Source organism: Blennius ocellaris, assembly GCF_963422515.1.
Source record: "Blennius ocellaris genome assembly, chromosome: 22".
Taxonomy (NCBI): Eukaryota; Metazoa; Chordata; class Actinopteri; order Blenniiformes; family Blenniidae; genus Blennius; species Blennius ocellaris.
The window spans coordinates 4,942,779-4,959,704 of record NC_137671.1 but is presented as its reverse complement, the minus strand read 5'-3'; the positions used below and the strand labels follow the sequence as shown (position 1 = coordinate 4,959,704).

General features: G+C 48.4%; 4 protein-coding genes across 4 annotated transcripts; 2 read left to right on the top strand and 2 right to left on the bottom strand.

The window, feature by feature from the left end:
* Positions 1-99: 99 nt before the first annotated feature.
* On the top strand, positions 100-7,240 carry dennd6b (DENN/MADD domain containing 6B). Its single transcript, XM_080518199.1, has 20 exons — positions 100-282; positions 1,527-1,565; positions 1,673-1,715; positions 1,786-1,895; positions 1,985-2,065; positions 2,156-2,261; positions 2,352-2,431; positions 2,509-2,571; positions 2,653-2,708; positions 2,858-2,980; positions 3,076-3,171; positions 3,315-3,409; positions 3,857-3,922; positions 4,040-4,104; positions 4,734-4,823; positions 5,071-5,124; positions 5,213-5,322; positions 5,398-5,500; positions 6,514-6,588; positions 6,712-7,240. The coding sequence occupies exons 1-20, from the start codon at positions 145-147 to the stop codon at positions 6,832-6,834; spliced, it is 1,716 nt and encodes a 571-aa protein (XP_080374325.1). The 5' UTR covers positions 100-144; the 3' UTR covers positions 6,835-7,240.
* A 59-nt stretch (positions 7,241-7,299) lies between these two features.
* gcc1 (GRIP and coiled-coil domain containing 1) lies at positions 7,300-11,249 on the bottom strand. The gene is made up of 4 exons (XM_080518196.1): positions 11,134-11,249; positions 10,373-10,840; positions 9,348-10,004; positions 7,300-8,761 (listed from the first exon to the last, which is right to left on the bottom strand). The coding sequence occupies exons 2-4, from the start codon at positions 10,733-10,735 to the stop codon at positions 7,508-7,510; spliced, it is 2,274 nt and encodes a 757-aa protein (XP_080374322.1). The 5' UTR covers positions 10,736-10,840; positions 11,134-11,249; the 3' UTR covers positions 7,300-7,507.
* Positions 11,250-11,591: 342 nt separating this feature from the next.
* LOC308146412 (ADP-ribosylation factor 4) lies at positions 11,592-14,810 on the top strand. The gene is made up of 6 exons (XM_080518205.1): positions 11,592-11,824; positions 12,995-13,075; positions 13,168-13,277; positions 13,364-13,435; positions 13,514-13,639; positions 14,306-14,810. Exons 1-6 carry the CDS (start codon positions 11,758-11,760, stop codon positions 14,390-14,392), a joined length of 543 nt encoding a protein of 180 aa, XP_080374331.1. The 5' UTR covers positions 11,592-11,757; the 3' UTR covers positions 14,393-14,810.
* Positions 14,811-14,972: 162 nt separating this feature from the next.
* lamtor4 (late endosomal/lysosomal adaptor, MAPK and MTOR activator 4) lies at positions 14,973-16,755 on the bottom strand. Its single transcript, XM_080518211.1, has 4 exons — positions 16,674-16,755; positions 16,483-16,566; positions 16,037-16,154; positions 14,973-15,159 (listed from the first exon to the last, which is right to left on the bottom strand). The coding sequence occupies exons 1-4, from the start codon at positions 16,674-16,676 to the stop codon at positions 15,062-15,064; spliced, it is 303 nt and encodes a 100-aa protein (XP_080374337.1). The 5' UTR covers positions 16,677-16,755; the 3' UTR covers positions 14,973-15,061.
* Positions 16,756-16,926: the final 171 nt, after the last annotated feature.

Sequence of the window (16,926 nt, the reverse complement as noted above, 5' to 3'; positions counted from 1 at the left end):
TTAAGTGTGTCGCAGTTCCATGGACGTTCAGCAGGGGGCTCTCTGAGGCCTCCGTCTCGAGTCGGCACACCAGCTGGACTTTTAATGTGTGATGGAGAACCGGGCGACGTACCGCGGAGGCGTCGGTGTTCTGATCCGGTCGCGATGAATCCGTTTGACGGTCCCGGTTCTCCCCGAGCGGAGGGCGACGCGGGCGGCCGCGCGCCGTGGACGCGCTTCTCCGCCTGGCTGGAGTGCGTGTGCGTGGTCACGTTCGACCTGGAGCTCGGACAAGCCATCGAGGTGCGTTAGCTTAGCATCGTTAGCACAGCAGCATCAGCACCAGGAGCAGGTGGATGCGGAGTATTACATTTAAAAAAAAAAACAAACAAAAAAAAACAGGAGTTAGGAGGAGGAACAAGAGGAGGAGAAGGAGCAGAGAGGGGGGAGGGGAATGAGGTGCAGGCTAATTCAAACCAAATCAGACTTAATAAAACCTTAAATGTCTGAAAATCTGCCGGTGTTTCGGATTTACTGGTGTCCCTGCCAACCAGAGTCCGATGTACCCTTTTCGCTGCTGCTAACAGCACTTGTTGAAAAAAACAAAACAAAACAAACAGTTTAACTGCGCTATGTCAAAGTTCCGTACCTTTTGTGAATTTCTTTTTAGCATAGCTGTTACTCGTGGCAACGACAGACCCCAAAAGGAAGAGTAGGTCACCAGTTAACAGGGAGTCCAGTTAATCCGAATCACCGGTCAGTGCGCCCCAGACTCCGTTTACAAAACATTAAATTCAGTATTTCTTTTACTCCTGGAGACACGTGGAAGCTTGTACATGAACATCTAAGATACACAAAACACAACAACAGTCACCTTTCTAATTCGGTATTGATAGATTTACACTAACACTGTGTGTTAGTTCTAAAAGTTCAGATGTTATATGTTTCTTGGATAAATATAGAGCTATAGAATGATCATAATTTAATATATTATAAATTATTTTGATAATAGGTTGTGTTGCGGTGACCGTGAACTGAAGTAAACATTTAGTAATTTTTTTTACAATTCTGTGTATTACGTTCACATGAAAAAATAAAAGTCTACCCTTTTTTGAGATAATGTTCCCATAGATATGAGAAAAACATTGTTACAAAGTGTTACAAATAGTTGACTTTGTTTTTCTGAGTTAATGAGATGGGGTTGAAATCTGCTGTTCAGATAAACATAATCTCATTCATTAAGAAAAACAGATTTTTTAAATTGAATTTTTTCAGAAAACCATTAAGAATTCAGAAAAACTGTAAATTTTGTTTCATAATTTACCTTTTCTCATAATTATGAGATAGTTATCTTGTTAGTTCAGAAAAACGGTCAAATAATTATTTTTTTATGTGAATGCAATTTGCTTGTTTATTCTGATTTTAGAAGACAAACTTTAAATCAGAATTTAAATGGGTGTTTGAGGTGAAGTGACAAAGAAAAAAGAAAAAAGTGATATTGAGGAGTTTGGTGCGAAATGTTCACTCTCTGCTGTGTGTGTTTGCAGCTGGTTTACCCCCAAGATGTGAAACTGACTGAAAAAGAGGTACATTTATATTAAGCGTCCATTAAAAAAAAAAAAAAATCATTAATATATTAATTAATATTCCTCTTATTCCTGATTCCTGCTTATTTCTTGCGGTTTGTTCACAGAAAACCAGCATCTGCTACCTGTCGTTCCCAGATTCATACTCAGGTAAGCTCGTGCCGTGGTGCTGTGAGGGGGGGAAGGGGGTCAGAGGTCACATGATGTTTTGCCTCCGCAGGATGCCTCGGTGACACGCAGTTCAGCTTCAGGCTGCGCCAGTCGGTCGGTCGCAGAGCGTCGGGGTCCAGAGACGACGTCTACAACCGAGACGCCCCGGCGACCCTGCAGGTGAGGCCGGCTGCCGCAGGCCGGTCATGTGACCTCACGCCGACACACCTGAGTTTTTTTGGGTTTGTTTTTTTTTTTTTTCTTTGCAGAGTGAAACGTCGCATTTCTTCGGTTACGTCTATTTCAGACAAGTGAAGGATGTCTCCGTGAAGAGAGGATACTTCCAGAAGGTCAGACTCTGACACACGCTTGCTCGTAGGGAAACCGAGCTCGACAACGCGGCGTTTCCATGACGACGACGACGACGTCTCTCGTTTCAGTCCCTGGTGCTGGTGTCCAGGCTGCCGTACACCAACCTCTTCCACTCGCTGCTTCAGATCGTCGCGCCGGAGTTCTTCGAGAAACTGGAGCCGTGTCTGGAAGCAGGTGATGACATCACGCCGACATCAGAGCCATCCGGACCAATCGCGGCGCGGCTTCCTCACCGTGTTGCTTTGTGCCCCCGCCTCCTCGCAGTGTGTAGCGAGATCGACCAGTGGCCTTCGCCCGAGCCCGGACTGACCGTCAGCCTGCCCGTCATGGGCGCCGTGTTACAGGTGGGACGGCGTGGGGCGGAGTTTCACAGATCCAGGACGAGGTTATGTTTATTTTATTTATTTTTTTAACGTTTCAGGTGAGAATTCCTTCCAAGTCGGACAAACCGGGAGGAAGTCCAGTGAGGCAGACGGCCAAAGAGGTCAGAGTCGTCCTCCCGTCGCCGTCCTCCATCGTCTACCTCGACGAAAGATTGTTTAAAAGTTGTTTTTTGGGTCGTTAGAACCTGCTGCCCGCTCCGACTCTGCTGCCGACCATCCACGAGCTGGACCTGTTCAGGTGCGTCAACAGGAAGTCTCTCCCTTTTTTTTTTTTTTTTAAGTCTCGCCCGTCTCTCGTGTGTGTTCGAGCCTCCGTCTCCATGACGACGTTGTCGTGGAGTTTGCTCGGTATCGCCGTGGTAACTGCAGAACGCCTCGCGGTCTCAGGTGTTTCCAGTCCGTCCTGATCCACCTGCAGACGCTCTGGGAGCTCACGCTGCTCGGCGAGCCGCTGGTCATCATGGCGCCGTCTCCCGCCGCCTCCTCCGAGACGGTGCTGGCGCTCGTCGGGTAACGCACCTCAGGGCTTTTTTATCTCTTTTAGTCTTGAGCCGGTCGGCGAGTGGCGGTTGTCCGCGGTAACGGCGTCCCGTGTCCCCCCTCAGCTCCATCAGCCCGTTGAGGTTCTGCTGCGACTTCCGTCCGTACTTCACCATCCATGACAGCGAGTTCCGAGAGTACACCACCAGGACACAGGCACCGTGAGACTCGCACCTCTAACACACCATCATGACACACCTGCAAACACCTGCACGCGGTGAGGTTTGTCCTCAGGGACGGTCATCAGGTGTGTGTGTGTGTGTGTGTGTGTGTGTGTGTGTGTGTGTGTGTGTGTGTTCCTTAGACCCAACGTGGTCCTGGGCGTCACCAACCCGTTCTTCATCAAGACCTTCCAGAGCTGGCCTCACATCCTCCGGCTGGGGGACGTCAGGATGGCAGGTGCCTCCTTTCTTCTTCTCCTTCTCCTCCTCCTCCTTCCTCTTCTTCTCTTCATTCTCCTTCTTCTTCTTCCTCTTCCTCCTCTCTTCCTCTTCTTCTCCTCCTCCTCCTCTTCCTCTTCTTCTTCTCTTCCTCTTCTCCTCCCCCTTCTTGCTCTTCCTCTCCTCTTCCTCTTCTTCTCCTCCTCCTCCTCTTCCTCTTCTTCTCCTTCTTCTTCTCCTCTTCCTCTTCTTCTCCTTCTTCTTCTCCTCCTCCTCCTCTTCCTCTTCTTCTCCTTCTTCTTCCTCTTCCTCTTCTTCTTCTCTTCTTCCTCCTTCTCCTCCTCCACCTCCTTCTTCTTCTCTTCCTCCTCTCTTCCTCTTCCTCTTCTCCTCCTCCTCCTCCTCCTTCTTCTTCTGAAATGTTTGACTTGATTCTCTGACGGTCCGTTTCCTCCGGTCCCTCCAGGTGATTTGCCCAAACAGGTGAAGGTGAAGAAACTGTCCAAGCTGAAGACGCTGGACACCAAACCAGGTGACGTCCCTTCTGCCACACTGTGTGACGTCACAGAGCAAATCTCACACGTGTTTGTGTGTGTGTGTGTGTGTGTGTGTGTGTGTGTGTGTGTGTGAACACTGACTGTGTTTGCAGGGATCTACACGGCCTACAAGACGTTCCTACACAAAGATAAGATCCTCATCAAGCGGCTGTTGAAGGTGAATAAACCAAGCGCCTCCGTGCGTCCACCTTCTGTGTGTGTGAGCAGGAACAAGTGGAAGGTTTGATTATATTAACATTTTTCAAAAACAAAGAAACCTCTTCAAGGAAAATTAGGTTAATGTTGTTGTGAGAAACACAAACTAATAAGAACAAACCAGGTATCGTTTTACATTTCTTGTACTAAAAATGTCTATGAAAGGCTGTCAAATCGAATTAGAATGTACAATTACATGTTTCATCATTTAAATTCTTAATCTTAAATACAACGGTCACTTAGTGGACTTAGTTAGCCACATTTATCACGGTGGAAAAGGGAGGGGAATTGAAAATAGAGCATTCTGCCGTTGCTTTGACATTAATCGCATTAGAACTGACTGTTATGATGAAAACACGTTTTTGACCTTTTCGTGACCTCGACCTTTGACCCAGTCGCTCTCAAGCGTTAATGGAAAAACGAATTATCCCTTAAAATTTCCTGCGATTCGGGTCAATGGTTGGTAAATTATATGCAAACAAACCAATAAATGCATGTCTAAAGTCAAATACTTAATTGAAATGGAGCCGTAAATGGTTTATTGTTTTTATTTATTTATTGTTGTGTGTTTGTGTGTGTGCGTGTGTGCAGGGCATCCAGAGGAAGAGGCCATCGGAGGCTCAGAGCGCCATCCTCAGGAGACATTTGTTAGAGCTCACGCAGAGCTTCATCATCCCACTGGTGAGGATCGGCCAATCAGCTCGCAGGGATTGATCTCACTGCTGATAAAGACTCTCAAACAACTAGACAAGGTTGACCTGCCGTAGTTAGTCAGTAGTCAGCAGAACCCAGCAGTAACTAGTACTAACCACCGTAGCCAGTATTTAAAGTCATTAACTAATAGTAACCGGTCAGTAACCAGCGGTGACAGCCCTTCCTGTCGGAGGTTGAGCAGTGGCCGCAGTAATCCCTCCGTCTGGTCTTACAGGAGCGTTACATGGCCGGCCTGATGCCGCTGCAGAGGTCCGTGACGCCCTGGAAGGTAAAAAAAAAAACCGTGACGTCGCTACTTCCCGGCGACGGCGGTCGCCGCGACTCCCTGCTCACGCCCCCCTTCCTGTCGGTTTCAGACGCCGCCTCAGGTCCGGCCCTTCAGCCAGGAGGAGTTCATGTCCACTCTGGACCACACCGGCCCCCAGCTGACCTCGCTGCTCAAAGGCGATTGGATGGGACTGTACAGGTGAGTCCCCGACAGGTGGGAGTCGCCAGCAGGGGGCCGTCGAATTGGTTTAAACCCCCCCTTTTTGTCCCGCAGGAAGTTCTTCAGGTCTCCGAACTTTGACGGCTGGTACCGGCAGCGGCACAAAGAGATGACGCAGAAGCTGGAGAGTCTCCACCTGGAGGTCATCTGTGATGCCGTGAGTCCACATCTGGAACTTGTCACACACCTGGAACTACTTTGAATTTGTGTTACAACCAGTTTAAAGATATAAAATATGTCTAAATTAATGTTATCTACGTCACTTAATTGACTATTTGCCCTGCCAACACTGGTATTATTTTTTACGATAGTTTAGTTTATTGTACTTTTATTCTACACTTTGCCCCACCCCCAATCATAGTTTAATTTCCTTGCATTTCATCTTACCGTATACTTTGCTCCCCTTAGAATTTATTATACTTTATTATAGTCTGTGATGTTTATCTTACTTTTATTTTAGTCCTATTTTATTTTACTTATTACTTCTACTGTAAATACTTTTGGCCCTTAAGAGTTCTTGATAGTAATTGTATACAAGATACCTCTATTCTTTGCACATTTCTTGTCTTTCCTACTCACGAGTGTCCTTAATAGAATGTAACAAGCAAATTTCTCCTTTGTGAGATCAATAAAGGCTTATCTTATCTTGTCTTAAACCAGGTTATTATAAAAAAAAAAAGTTCAAATCAGCACAAAAATTGAGAAACTGTCTAAATGAGTGTTGAAATGAGTTGGTTTATAAACTATTCCAAACTAGTTTAAATCCAGTTGAAACTAGTGGGGGGGGGGGGGGGGGGGGGGGGGGGGAACTAGTGCTGTTAATCAATTAAAACAAATCAAAACTAATTAATTGCAGTTTTCTGTACTTAATCACGTTTTTTTTTTCCAGTAAAGACAAGCTTTTAATGCATATTTATGGGAAATATTGGAACTAATGTAGACTCGACACACAGGGTTTATCTTTAAATAACTTTCTATCGGCTTTGGGTGAAAAAACCTATAAAAACTGCATTAATTTTATTAACGAGTAAATTAATCGCCAAAATTGACACGTTAATTTTGGACAGGACTAGTAAAAAAAAAAACGAGTTTGTTTTTTTAAAGCAGTCCAAATTAATGCATGAAGCAGTTCCAACTAGTTGAGGACAGGATGTGGCGTCCCTCTTTCAGGACCTGCTGGGCTGGACCAAAGACAAGTCGGAGGTGGAGATCGTGGATCTGATCCTGAAGCTCCGGGAGAAGCTGGTGAGCTCATTTGTCACCTCCCAGTGGTCCTGACGTCCTTTTTAAAAAAATTTTTTATTTAAAGTTTAACAGCTGCTGTTTGTGACCTGTGAGCTATTTTCACCCCCGGGCTGTGTCTTGCAGGTGAGAGCTCGCAGGCAGCAGCTGCAGGTAAAAGATGGCGTTCTGGACAAACTGGACGCTTTTATAACCTCCGTCATCGTTTCGCTGCCTGGAGACCTGCAGGCCGTCCTCAACGCACCCTGAACTCGTTCTTCACAGCGTCATCACCGACACACACCCTCTTTTTTTTTTTTTACACGTGCCAACAACCTAATCCTTTTACCTTATTTCTGATGGAAACTTTATTTAAGCCTCTGTTTGTTACTAATGTGAATAATGAATGTTTATGCTTTATTTAATTTTACTTTGGTTTGACAACATTCAAGTGATTCTATTTGGATTTTTATGTTCTTTCTGAATACTTTTCTTTAAACTGAATTCGTACTTCACGGCAGCAGAAAAGAAGTATTTTTCTATCGTATAAGCAGCTGAAATCAAGAGTGAATGTAACCGGAATAATCAATAATGATGTAGTTCACCTCGTTTTATTTCTTTCTCCCAAACGGTAAAGATTTATTTTTGGTTTTGGAAATAAAATATGCCTCACGCAGTGTTGTTGTTCCGATCTCTCTCTTTCAGATCGTCAAAAAAAAAAAATTGAAACGCGAGTAAAGACACACAAAATAGTTTTAATTTCAATATTTTAACATAAAATCTCTCTTACGACGCCATGGTCCCGACACTGATCTCCTTTATTTGCGATATGCTTTGCGCGCGTTTCCATAGAAACGGCTAGAAACGTTGTCCCAACTGAGAACTCCCACGGTCCCTGAACGCCCCACCGTCCCATCAACCTGGACGACTTCTCCTCTTCGCCTCACCTCCACCACGCCGGCGCCTGCAGCTTGAGCACGTCGCGCTTCTCCTGCGGGCTGAAGTGCAGGATGGTGAGGATGGCGGCGAGCGTCTGCTGCCGCCCGCTGGCGTCCTGCAGCGTCAGGAACCGGTAGATGACGTTCTTCAGGTACTCCACGTTGGCGCCCTCGCGGCGCCGGTCCCGGGCCAGCTTGTCGACGTGCTCGCGGAGCTGCGCCGCCTCCTCGTCGTGGCGCTCGCCGTTGGCGATGAGGCGCGCCTGCAGCTGGTGGACGTCTTCCTCCAGGCGGTTCTTCTGCCGCCGCAGCCCGCCGGTCTCCACATCCTTGCGCGCCAGCTGCTCGGCGTACAGCAGCAGCGTGGACTCGGCGGGCGCCGCGCGCCGCAGGGCCTGGCCGACGGCGTCGTCGTCGCTGTCGGAAACGGCGTCGGCGGTGGCGTCGGCGGCGGAGGGGACGACGGCGCTGCCACCGCAGCCGCCGCCGAGCGCGGCGGCCCGCAGCCTCTCCAGCTCCTGGTCCTTGTCGTCCAGCAGCGCCATGGTCCTCTCGCGGTGCTTGTGGAGCTCCGCCTCCAGGCGCAGGAGCTCGTCGCGGTGCACCGCCTCGGCCCGCTCCGCCTCCTGGCGGCCGGCCAGCTGCAGCGCCGCCTGCTGCCGCTGCCGCTCGTCCAGCTGCCGGCGCTGGCGCTCCTCGGCCTCGTCGCTCTGCACGCGCAGGTTGATGTACTTCTCGCGCAGCTCCGCCAGCTGGTCGCGCACCTCCTCCAGCTCCCGCGCCTGGCAGCCGTCCTTGGCGTTCTTGCCCTTGAGCACGACCTGCGCCCGCAGCTTGTAGCGCTCGAACTCGTCCTTCACCTGCCGCAGCTCCCGCTGGCACGCCGCCGCCTCCTCGGCGCGGTCCTCGCCGCCCTCCGCCTCCCGCACGCCGGGGTCGGCGTCGCCCTGCGCCGCCAGCTGCAGCAGCTTCTTCACCGTCCGCAGCTTCTCCCGCAGCGCGCCCACGTCCAGCTGCGTCTCGTCCAGGCCGAGGTCGGCGGCGGCGCGGCCGGAGGCGGCGAGCGCCAGCGTCTTGTTCTCGGCATCCAGCTGCAGGAGGCGGTCCCGCAGCCGCTGGGCCGTCTGCTGGTCCCGCTGCTTGGCCTTCTCGCTGGTCCCCAGCAGCTCCGACAGCTCCGACACGCGCTGCTCCAGACCCGCCACCCGGGCCTCGGCGCCCTGGGCGCGCTCGCGGGCCCGCTCCTCCGCCTCCGTCACCTGCGGGACGATCGGAGACGTGAGACCGGAGGACGGGTTCCAGGAGACCGAAATCTGCTCCTGGTTCGACCATGGATTGAAGTAGATCTGGTTTCAGTTCGCGCTTCGGTCTGGTTCTGGTTTTTCTTTGATCCTGGTTCAAATTGGATCGGCACACATTCCTGCTGTCTGAATCTGGATCTAGAAATAGTTCATCATTTGGATGATGCTGCCTTCAGTTCTGATTCGGGTTCTACCTGATTCTGTTCTTGACCTCAGTCCAGATCTACTTCCGAGTTTGTTCTATTTTTTAAAAGACTGGGTCCTGATTCTGGCTGCGGTTGGACCTGGATCTAGTCCTGGGATAAGTTCATTGTAGTTTTAGTTAATCCAGGTTCTGATCTAGTCTAGACCTGCTTCTAAAAGTCCATGTTTGTTTAGTTACAGTCGGTTCTGGAGGATTGAAAGTGGTTTTTGAGGTCAGTGGACTCTGGGTCTGGTCTTGAATCTGGTCAGTTTGGAGTTCTGGTTTGAATTCTGGTCCTTCAGTGTAAATCTGCTCTTAATTCTCGCGTTGGCAAAATGTCGATTCAGACCTGGTACTCACCTTGCGGGTCTCGGTCTGGATCTGCTGCTGGAAGTCGTTCTTCAGCTCCTTCAGTTGCCGCTGCAGCTCGTCCACCCGCGGATCCGGTCTCCTCTGGTCCTCCTCGGCGGCCCGCAGCCTCCTCCTCAGCTCGTCCCGCTCCTCCCTCGCCTGGCTCAGGTGGGCCTCGGACTCCGCCCCCCGATCCACCGCCTGCGAGCTGGCGTGCAGGGCGGCGGCGGCGTCCTGCAGGCGCAGCTCGGCGTCCTGCCGCACGTCCCGCTCCTGCTGCAGCAGGCGCTGCAGCTCGCGCAGCTGCTGCACGTGGTCGCCCTGCTCCTGCTCGCGCTCGTGCTGCTGCGTGATGACGCGGGCGCGGCTCTCGGCCAGCTGCCGCTGCACGCCGGCCAGCTCCGCCTCCTGCTGCGCCCCGGCGGCGCCCAGGCGCTCCTGGAGCTCCTCCACTTCCTGTTTCAGCTGCCGCTTGTCGGCCTGGAAGTTGGCCTCCATGCGGGACTTCTCCTGCGTCACCGTGGCCAGCGCGCCGGTGAGCGTGCTCAGCTGGCTCTTCAGTTGAGCGACGCGGCGGTCCACCTCGGCGCCGGGAGGGGGCGTGGCCTGAAGCGGCTCCGCCCCCGCGGCGCTGCCGTCCGAGGCTTCGGGCTCAGACTTCACTGACTGGAAAAAAAAAATAAAGAAATAAACATCACAAGCATAAACATGAGCCGTTGACGTGAGTTCTTTTCTTGACAATTGCTTAATTAGCTAAATTCACATCATCTCGCACGTCTTCGCTCGCAAATAATGTGGCAGTCGAGCGCCAGAACCACTTCCTGAGAATTTTGTTTAGCGCTACTTTATTTATTTATTTATTTTACCAGAGATGCACAAAACCTTTTACGTCACCGATACCGATAACTTCCTGTTCGGTGGCCGGTCACGCCCCCCTGCCCTCTGGCGCCCCCCCCATGGACGGTAGGAGCGCCTCAATCATTACAATTTCTGAACTCTTGGCGGTTTGTTTCCGTAACCCTTTGAGAACGTACCCCTCCAGATTCGCCCTGGTCCTCCTCGCTTTGGTCCCCCCTGGCGGCCTCGCCCGGGACGTCCATGGACGCCGCCGTGTCCACGCTGTCCTCGCTGTGCAGCGAGCAGCCGTCGTCCGGCAGGTCCGGGACAGTAGGAGCGGCTCCAACCCCAGGAGGGTGCAGGTCCAGGTCCTGAGTCACACTCAGAACCTTCAGGCTGGCCTCCAGGGCCTCCTTCTCCTTCAGGAGACTCTTGTAGGCCCGGACCACATCCTTGAAGCGGGTCTGGTAGTGAATCAGCTGCTTCTTCTGGGACTCGACGGTCTCCAGCAGCTCCTTCCTGCCGGGACCGCCTCCGAAACTCATCCCAAACTTCTCCATGACTTCAAAAGTTCAGATCAGAACAAATCCATTCGTCCACGGGATGAGAACTGGTGCCCGTGGACTTCCAGGTGAGCTGGACTGGACTCTGCGGGACTGCAGGGTCTGTCCACGAAATTAAAACAACATTTTAAATCAGAAATGTTTTGGACAAAACAGTGTTAGGATGATAAACATGAGTTTTATTTGAATAACATCAGAATGACATAACGTAGAAATTCAAAATATAATACTTATAAGACAAATCGTGTATGAAAAATGGAAAAGAACAACTTTCATTCATTGTGATTTTATTCTTGTGCCTCAGTGGCAAGTAAGGCAGCGCCACTTATTAATGGTAAGAGCTGGACTCGACGCCACTAAGTGTCGCTAATTTGGAAAGTCCATTCGGTTCTTACCTGATAAACGTCACAACCGCCCAACGCGAGCGAGTTGAAGTGTGGAATGTGAAGACGTGTCGATAAATAAACTCCGAGGTTAAAATCCGCCTTGGAGTTTATCAACAGCCGCCATGTTTGACCGAAGCGGAAATGAACACGACGGAGGGGGCGGGAGTTGAAGGATGCGTTCAGGAACATCAGGAAACCTCCTATCTGTAATTCTACAGTAAAAATGTTCACAAGAGGTCTGTTGTTGTTCGCGACAATGATCTACTTTTTTGTGTTATTTATATCAGAAATATTATTAGGATTCTCAGTGGATCTGGTCTCTATGAGGCTCTTGTGGCTCCTCTCACAACAACAACAACAAAACATTTACATAAATCTATTCCCATGGACTCGGAAGGCAACACACCATTTTTGTTGATAAAGTTTTTACAAAGCCGTGACGTCAATTATTCCGCGTTGGCCTGGACGTGGCACCGAGAGGAGCTGCGCCCTCAGTCCGCTCGCTGCGCCTCTTCACCCGGCTTCACTCCGGTCTCCGACTCCACCTCTCCCCCCGGCTCCCACCCTGCAGTTGCTCCCGGGCTGACCGCCTGTCCGTTCCGCCTGGTGTTGACCCTTCCGCCGGCAGTGAAGATGGGTCTGACCATCTCGTCTCTGTTCTCTAAGCTGTTCGGGAAGAAGCAGATGAGGATCCTGATGGGTGAGCTAAGCTAAACTAGCCCCGAGATAACGGTACCCGGACCGGGAGAGACCCGGAGGCTGGCTCCGCAGGCTGCCACCGGTCACCCCCCCACTAAGCCAGATCTGATCCGGTCCGACCAGTTTAGCTGTTCTGTGACCAAAATGTTCAGTTTTTTCCTCGGCAGGAAGAGACAGTGTGAAGAACTAAAGCTAGCGGAGTTAGCTCATATAAGCTAACGATCGACATAGCGGTTCTGTGCTGGTTGATTGTTGTATAAATCTGTGATTTATTATATATTTGTCTCTTTTTCTATTCATTTTTCTTTAATTATCGTTAGTTTTTATTTGAATTCCAATCAGTAACTGTATGTCAGTGAACAGTTTTTTTTTTAATGATCTTGAGTTATCTTTTTAATTAGAATTGTAATCATTTAATTGTTTATATGCCTTTCAACAGTTTGTTTTTAAAATTATATTTTATTTGAATCTTAATCAGTTAACTGTTTATATGTCAGTTAAGTGTTTATGTCAATGGTCCGCCAGTCAACTGTTTAAATTATTTACTTATATTAAAGTTAAAAGAAATCTATTTCCCATAAAATGTATAATCTCTGCACAGAGAATTAAACCATTACACGTAAATAAGATCATTACCTGTCATTTCCACAGACTTCCAAGCTTTGAACTTGCCCAAATCGATCACACCAAAGTTGACATGTTTGTAAACAAACTGGAATTTAGCCAATCAAACTGTTTTGGTTTTGCCAAACCGGAAATATCAACATTTGACCGATTTTAGCCCCAAAACAAGTCAGACCTTCTCAAAGAAAGAGTATTGAAGCCACGGGTATAGTCTTAAAGGTTGCGAAAATGACCACTGATCGTTTTTCCAGTGCAAAGCGAGATTGTGTGGACTTGTTTTGAGAGTGTCTGGGCGTTTCAGTGACTGAGACGTTAACAGACCTGGGCATCTTTATCAAAATGACAAATTTCCTTCAGGAAGGTATTGACAATATGATGTACATCAACAACTCAAACTGGTTCTTGTGTGGATTTTGGTGGAATAACTTAATGTTTTATTTACTGTGACATTTATTTATGTCTTGAAATAGATTTTTTTTTTTTGGATGACTGTGTGGGGTGTTTTTAGTAATTGTATTGTTCTAACTTGGGTCTACTCTGGTTCCAGTTGGTCTGGACGCGGCCGGAAAAACAACAATTCTGTACAAACTGAAGCTGGGAGAAGTGGTCACCACCATCCCCACCATCGGTCTGTGCTCTGAACCTTCACTCCTGCTTCCACCTCGAACTTTTAATTTAAAACATGGAAAAACTTTTTTAAAAACCTATAATGTGCTACAGGTTTTAACGTGGAGACGGTCGAGTACAAGAACATCTGCTTCACAGTTTGGGACGTGGGCGGTCAGGACAAGATCCGCCCCCTGTGGAGACACTACTTCCAGAACACTCAGGTACGCGTCCACAACCAGAAAGGCACGGCGACGCGTTCAAGCGCAGAGCGGAGGAGGGTGGGTCGGTAATGTTCTGCGTTTCGCAGGGTCTGATCTTCGTGGTGGACAGTAACGACAAGGAGAGAATTGCCGAGTCGGCAGAAGAGCTCTTCAAGATGGTGAGTCGCCGTTGGTAGTCGTCCGCCGCCGTCGCTCTCGGAACGCCGTGTGTAGAAACTGTCGTCCTCTCTCCGCAGATCCAAGAGGATGAATTGAAGGAGGCGGTTCTTCTGGTGTTCGCTAACAAACAGGATCTTCCCAACGCCATGAACGTCAGCGAGCTCACCGACAAACTGGGTCTGCACAACCTGCGCAACAGAACTGTGAGTGGCTCCCGTCGCCGCGTCGTGACCTCATCTGCTCGTTTGGGCAGGTGTGGAAGCAATGGAATGTTTCGCTAGCCATTAGCAACAAGCTGCCTCAAGGGGCGGGGTTTCCGTTTATGGTCCGGACCAATCAATGAGCCGAGTTTCTACTTCGCCCTGCTGTTTTTTTTTTTTGTCGTCCCTCTCTGGTCGGCGTTTGTTTCGCGTGATAGCGCCCCCGAACCAGCCGCTGTTGTAATTGCATGACGACGTCCCGGCTGGTTTGAGTCACTTTCTTAAAGTGCGCGGTGGAAACAAAAACGCCCCATTGGACATTGTCGCCCAAACCACCCCTGAGAAAACTTGGTAGCCTGAAAGTTAGAGAAGCAGACTCGAAAGTTTGCCGGTTCCAATCCCATACAGATTCTTTCAAACTCGCGGTGACTTCGATCAGACGACAGGAAGTTGTTCAGACATTCACATGTCGACACGTTGAAGCTCTTTCCCGTCGAGCAGGATCTCTCAGGCTCCGTTTACGTGATCGTTTCAAGTGAAAACAATGTTTTTGTGTGTCAGAAAAGTTTGGTGTTTACACAGCAATGTTTTGGAAACTTATGTCTGTTTACATGGAAACAGCAGGAGTTTACGCATCTGATCCGTCTTCCTTCGCCGTTTGTGTTTCAGTGGCACGTCCAGGCCACCTGTGCCACTCAGGGTACGGGTCTGTACGAGGGTCTCGACTGGCTGTCCAACGAGCTGTCCAAGCAATAGACCCCTCCCCCCCCACACACACACACACCGGAGCAGAACCAGGAAGCAGAGGACGAGACGTCGGCAAGGAAGACGAGTTCACGGACTGTTTCAGTTTTGTTTGTTTTTTTAAATTATAAACTTGTCGTTTAGGAGGAAGTGATGTCATGGACTGAGCTCAACTTCATTTCCCATCATCATCCTCTTTGTCTTTTTTTTTTTTTTCCTTTTTTAAACCGCATGTTTTACCCAATTAAGGAGGGGCGGGGCTTAGTGTCAGTCATCGCCTGGGGAAGGGGGGCGGGGCTTATGACAGGCAGGAGTTTCCTGTTTGTGTGATGATTCATTCCGACTGATCCAAGACTGAAGGCTTTGTCATTCCTTCGTAATGTGAAGAAGATTCGAGGTGACTGATGATGCAATAAAGGTTTTTTTTTCTTCTCAACCTCCGTAAGATTTATTCTACACTTTCTTGGATCAAGAAAAAAGCGTGACAAATGTATGACTTCCCTTTTGAGCTCAGACAAAAACCCGGTCACACTTCAGACGAGGCGTTTGAGTGCAGTCGGGGAAAACCAGATCCCTCCGGGATGAAACAACCCATTTTTTAAATTGATTTATTTTACACAACATTAAAAACAAACAAATGCAACACAAAGTGATGAACTCCAGCTCTTCATCGTCGTGTCCTCAGACACTGACCGGCTCCTGTTGGTTGTGATGACGTTTGACCACAAATACTTTCTGACCGGATACCGTCACCGTGTACACGAAGTCCTCCAAGATCACTGGGGGCAGCGAACACACCACAGGTCAGTGAATGCACCACAGAAGTACTTGAAAACCTGGAGCTACCCGTTTACCTGAACAAATCCAAGTTAAACCTGATATAATTGCAAAAGACATCAGCACTTCTAAAAGTCTGAATGGGAATGTTCTCTGTAAACATCCATTTATTCAATCTACTATATTTTAAACAGATTTTTATGAATGAAGTGATCGGGGTTAGGGTTAGGGGGACGTGACCGGCCACCGAACAGGAAGTTATCGGTATCGGTGACGTAAAAGGTTTTGTGCATCTCTGGTAAAATAAATAAAGTAGCGCTAAACACCTGAACAGAAATTGTGTAAAATTGTCAAAATGTCAGAAAAAGAGAAAATCATGTTATAGTGCATCTGATTTAACTGTCAAGTTAACAGACTTAAATCAGATTTATTCTTATATTTAAACCCTATTTCATTTTAAAAGCTAAACCTTTAGTTAAGCTCCAGGTAAACCTTAAATCTAACCTGGAGTCAGATATAAATCAGAGATAAACCCATTTTAATCTTAAATGACTTTCAAACCAAACTCAAGCTAGTCAGATCTAAACCAGACTGCGGACTGAAGTTAAACTCGAGTTAGAGCCCAGTTAAATTTGAAGATAAACACTGAATTAAACCTGCAGCCTGCAAGTCAAACACAAGGGTTATAATAAACCAAGTTGATGCACATATAAAGTTAAACTGGAAGGAAACCTAAACTTAAACCTACAGCAGAGAATCCCAGTGTGAATTTTCACCAAGGTTAAGTTAGAGTTAAAGATGAAGTTTGATGAACACAACCAGAAGATAAATAATGTCAAAACAGAATTATACCCGAGGTAAGTGTGTTTTTTTTTTTACCTGACATGCGTTTGAACGGCGGCTCAGCCGATCCCGACAACCTGAAGCGACTCGCTGTTCGAACCATCTGCATCATCACGCTCGCTGTGTGCTCATCGTTCTCCAACTCACCTGCAGACTGCACAAAGGTCAAAGGTCACGGTTGACCCCCACGGCATCCAATGTTCATGAGAACATTGCCGAAAGGAGCCACTGCTTTTGGAGATGTTCAGAGTTCAATTTAAGAGGGAAACGGGTCAAATAATATGTGCAGGAGTGTTAAATTAACTGAAATATGAATGGAGTCTGGTGGATGCGTTTGTCTGCCTTTGGCAGAGTCCCATCGCAAACATCACAGCACCAGACTCAATTCACAAATTAGGCGATTTAATCCCAGAAGAAATGTACTAAGAAATTCGAGATATTTAAAACTGAAATAAGAGACGGGAATGTGTAGCGACACTCACGGCCAAGACTCCGTCCTCACTAATGACCAGGTACCCGAGCTGGTCCGGGATCCGGTCCAGACCCGCAGTCAGCGCGGCGGTGGTCTGAAACAGCAGCAGGTCACAGTGACGGGAGGGTCGCCTGAACGTCGCCTAACGGCGCATTTAAACTCTGAAATCATAAAAATAAAAAATGCAAAACTCCCACTCACCATCCTGACTCCTCCGCTTCTTCTAATCTGCGTCTAATCTACCGAAGTTTTCAACAGCAGCTGCAGCAACTTCCGCTTTACATTGTCATGTGACTGATGATGCGTTCAACGATCCTTGGAAATTAAAAGCTTGCAGGGACTTATATCTAACTTGTTTATTGCATCACAATTATTAATAAAGTTTTAGTATGATAGATAGATAGATAGATAGATCGATAGATAGATAGATAGATAGATAGATAGATAGATAGAT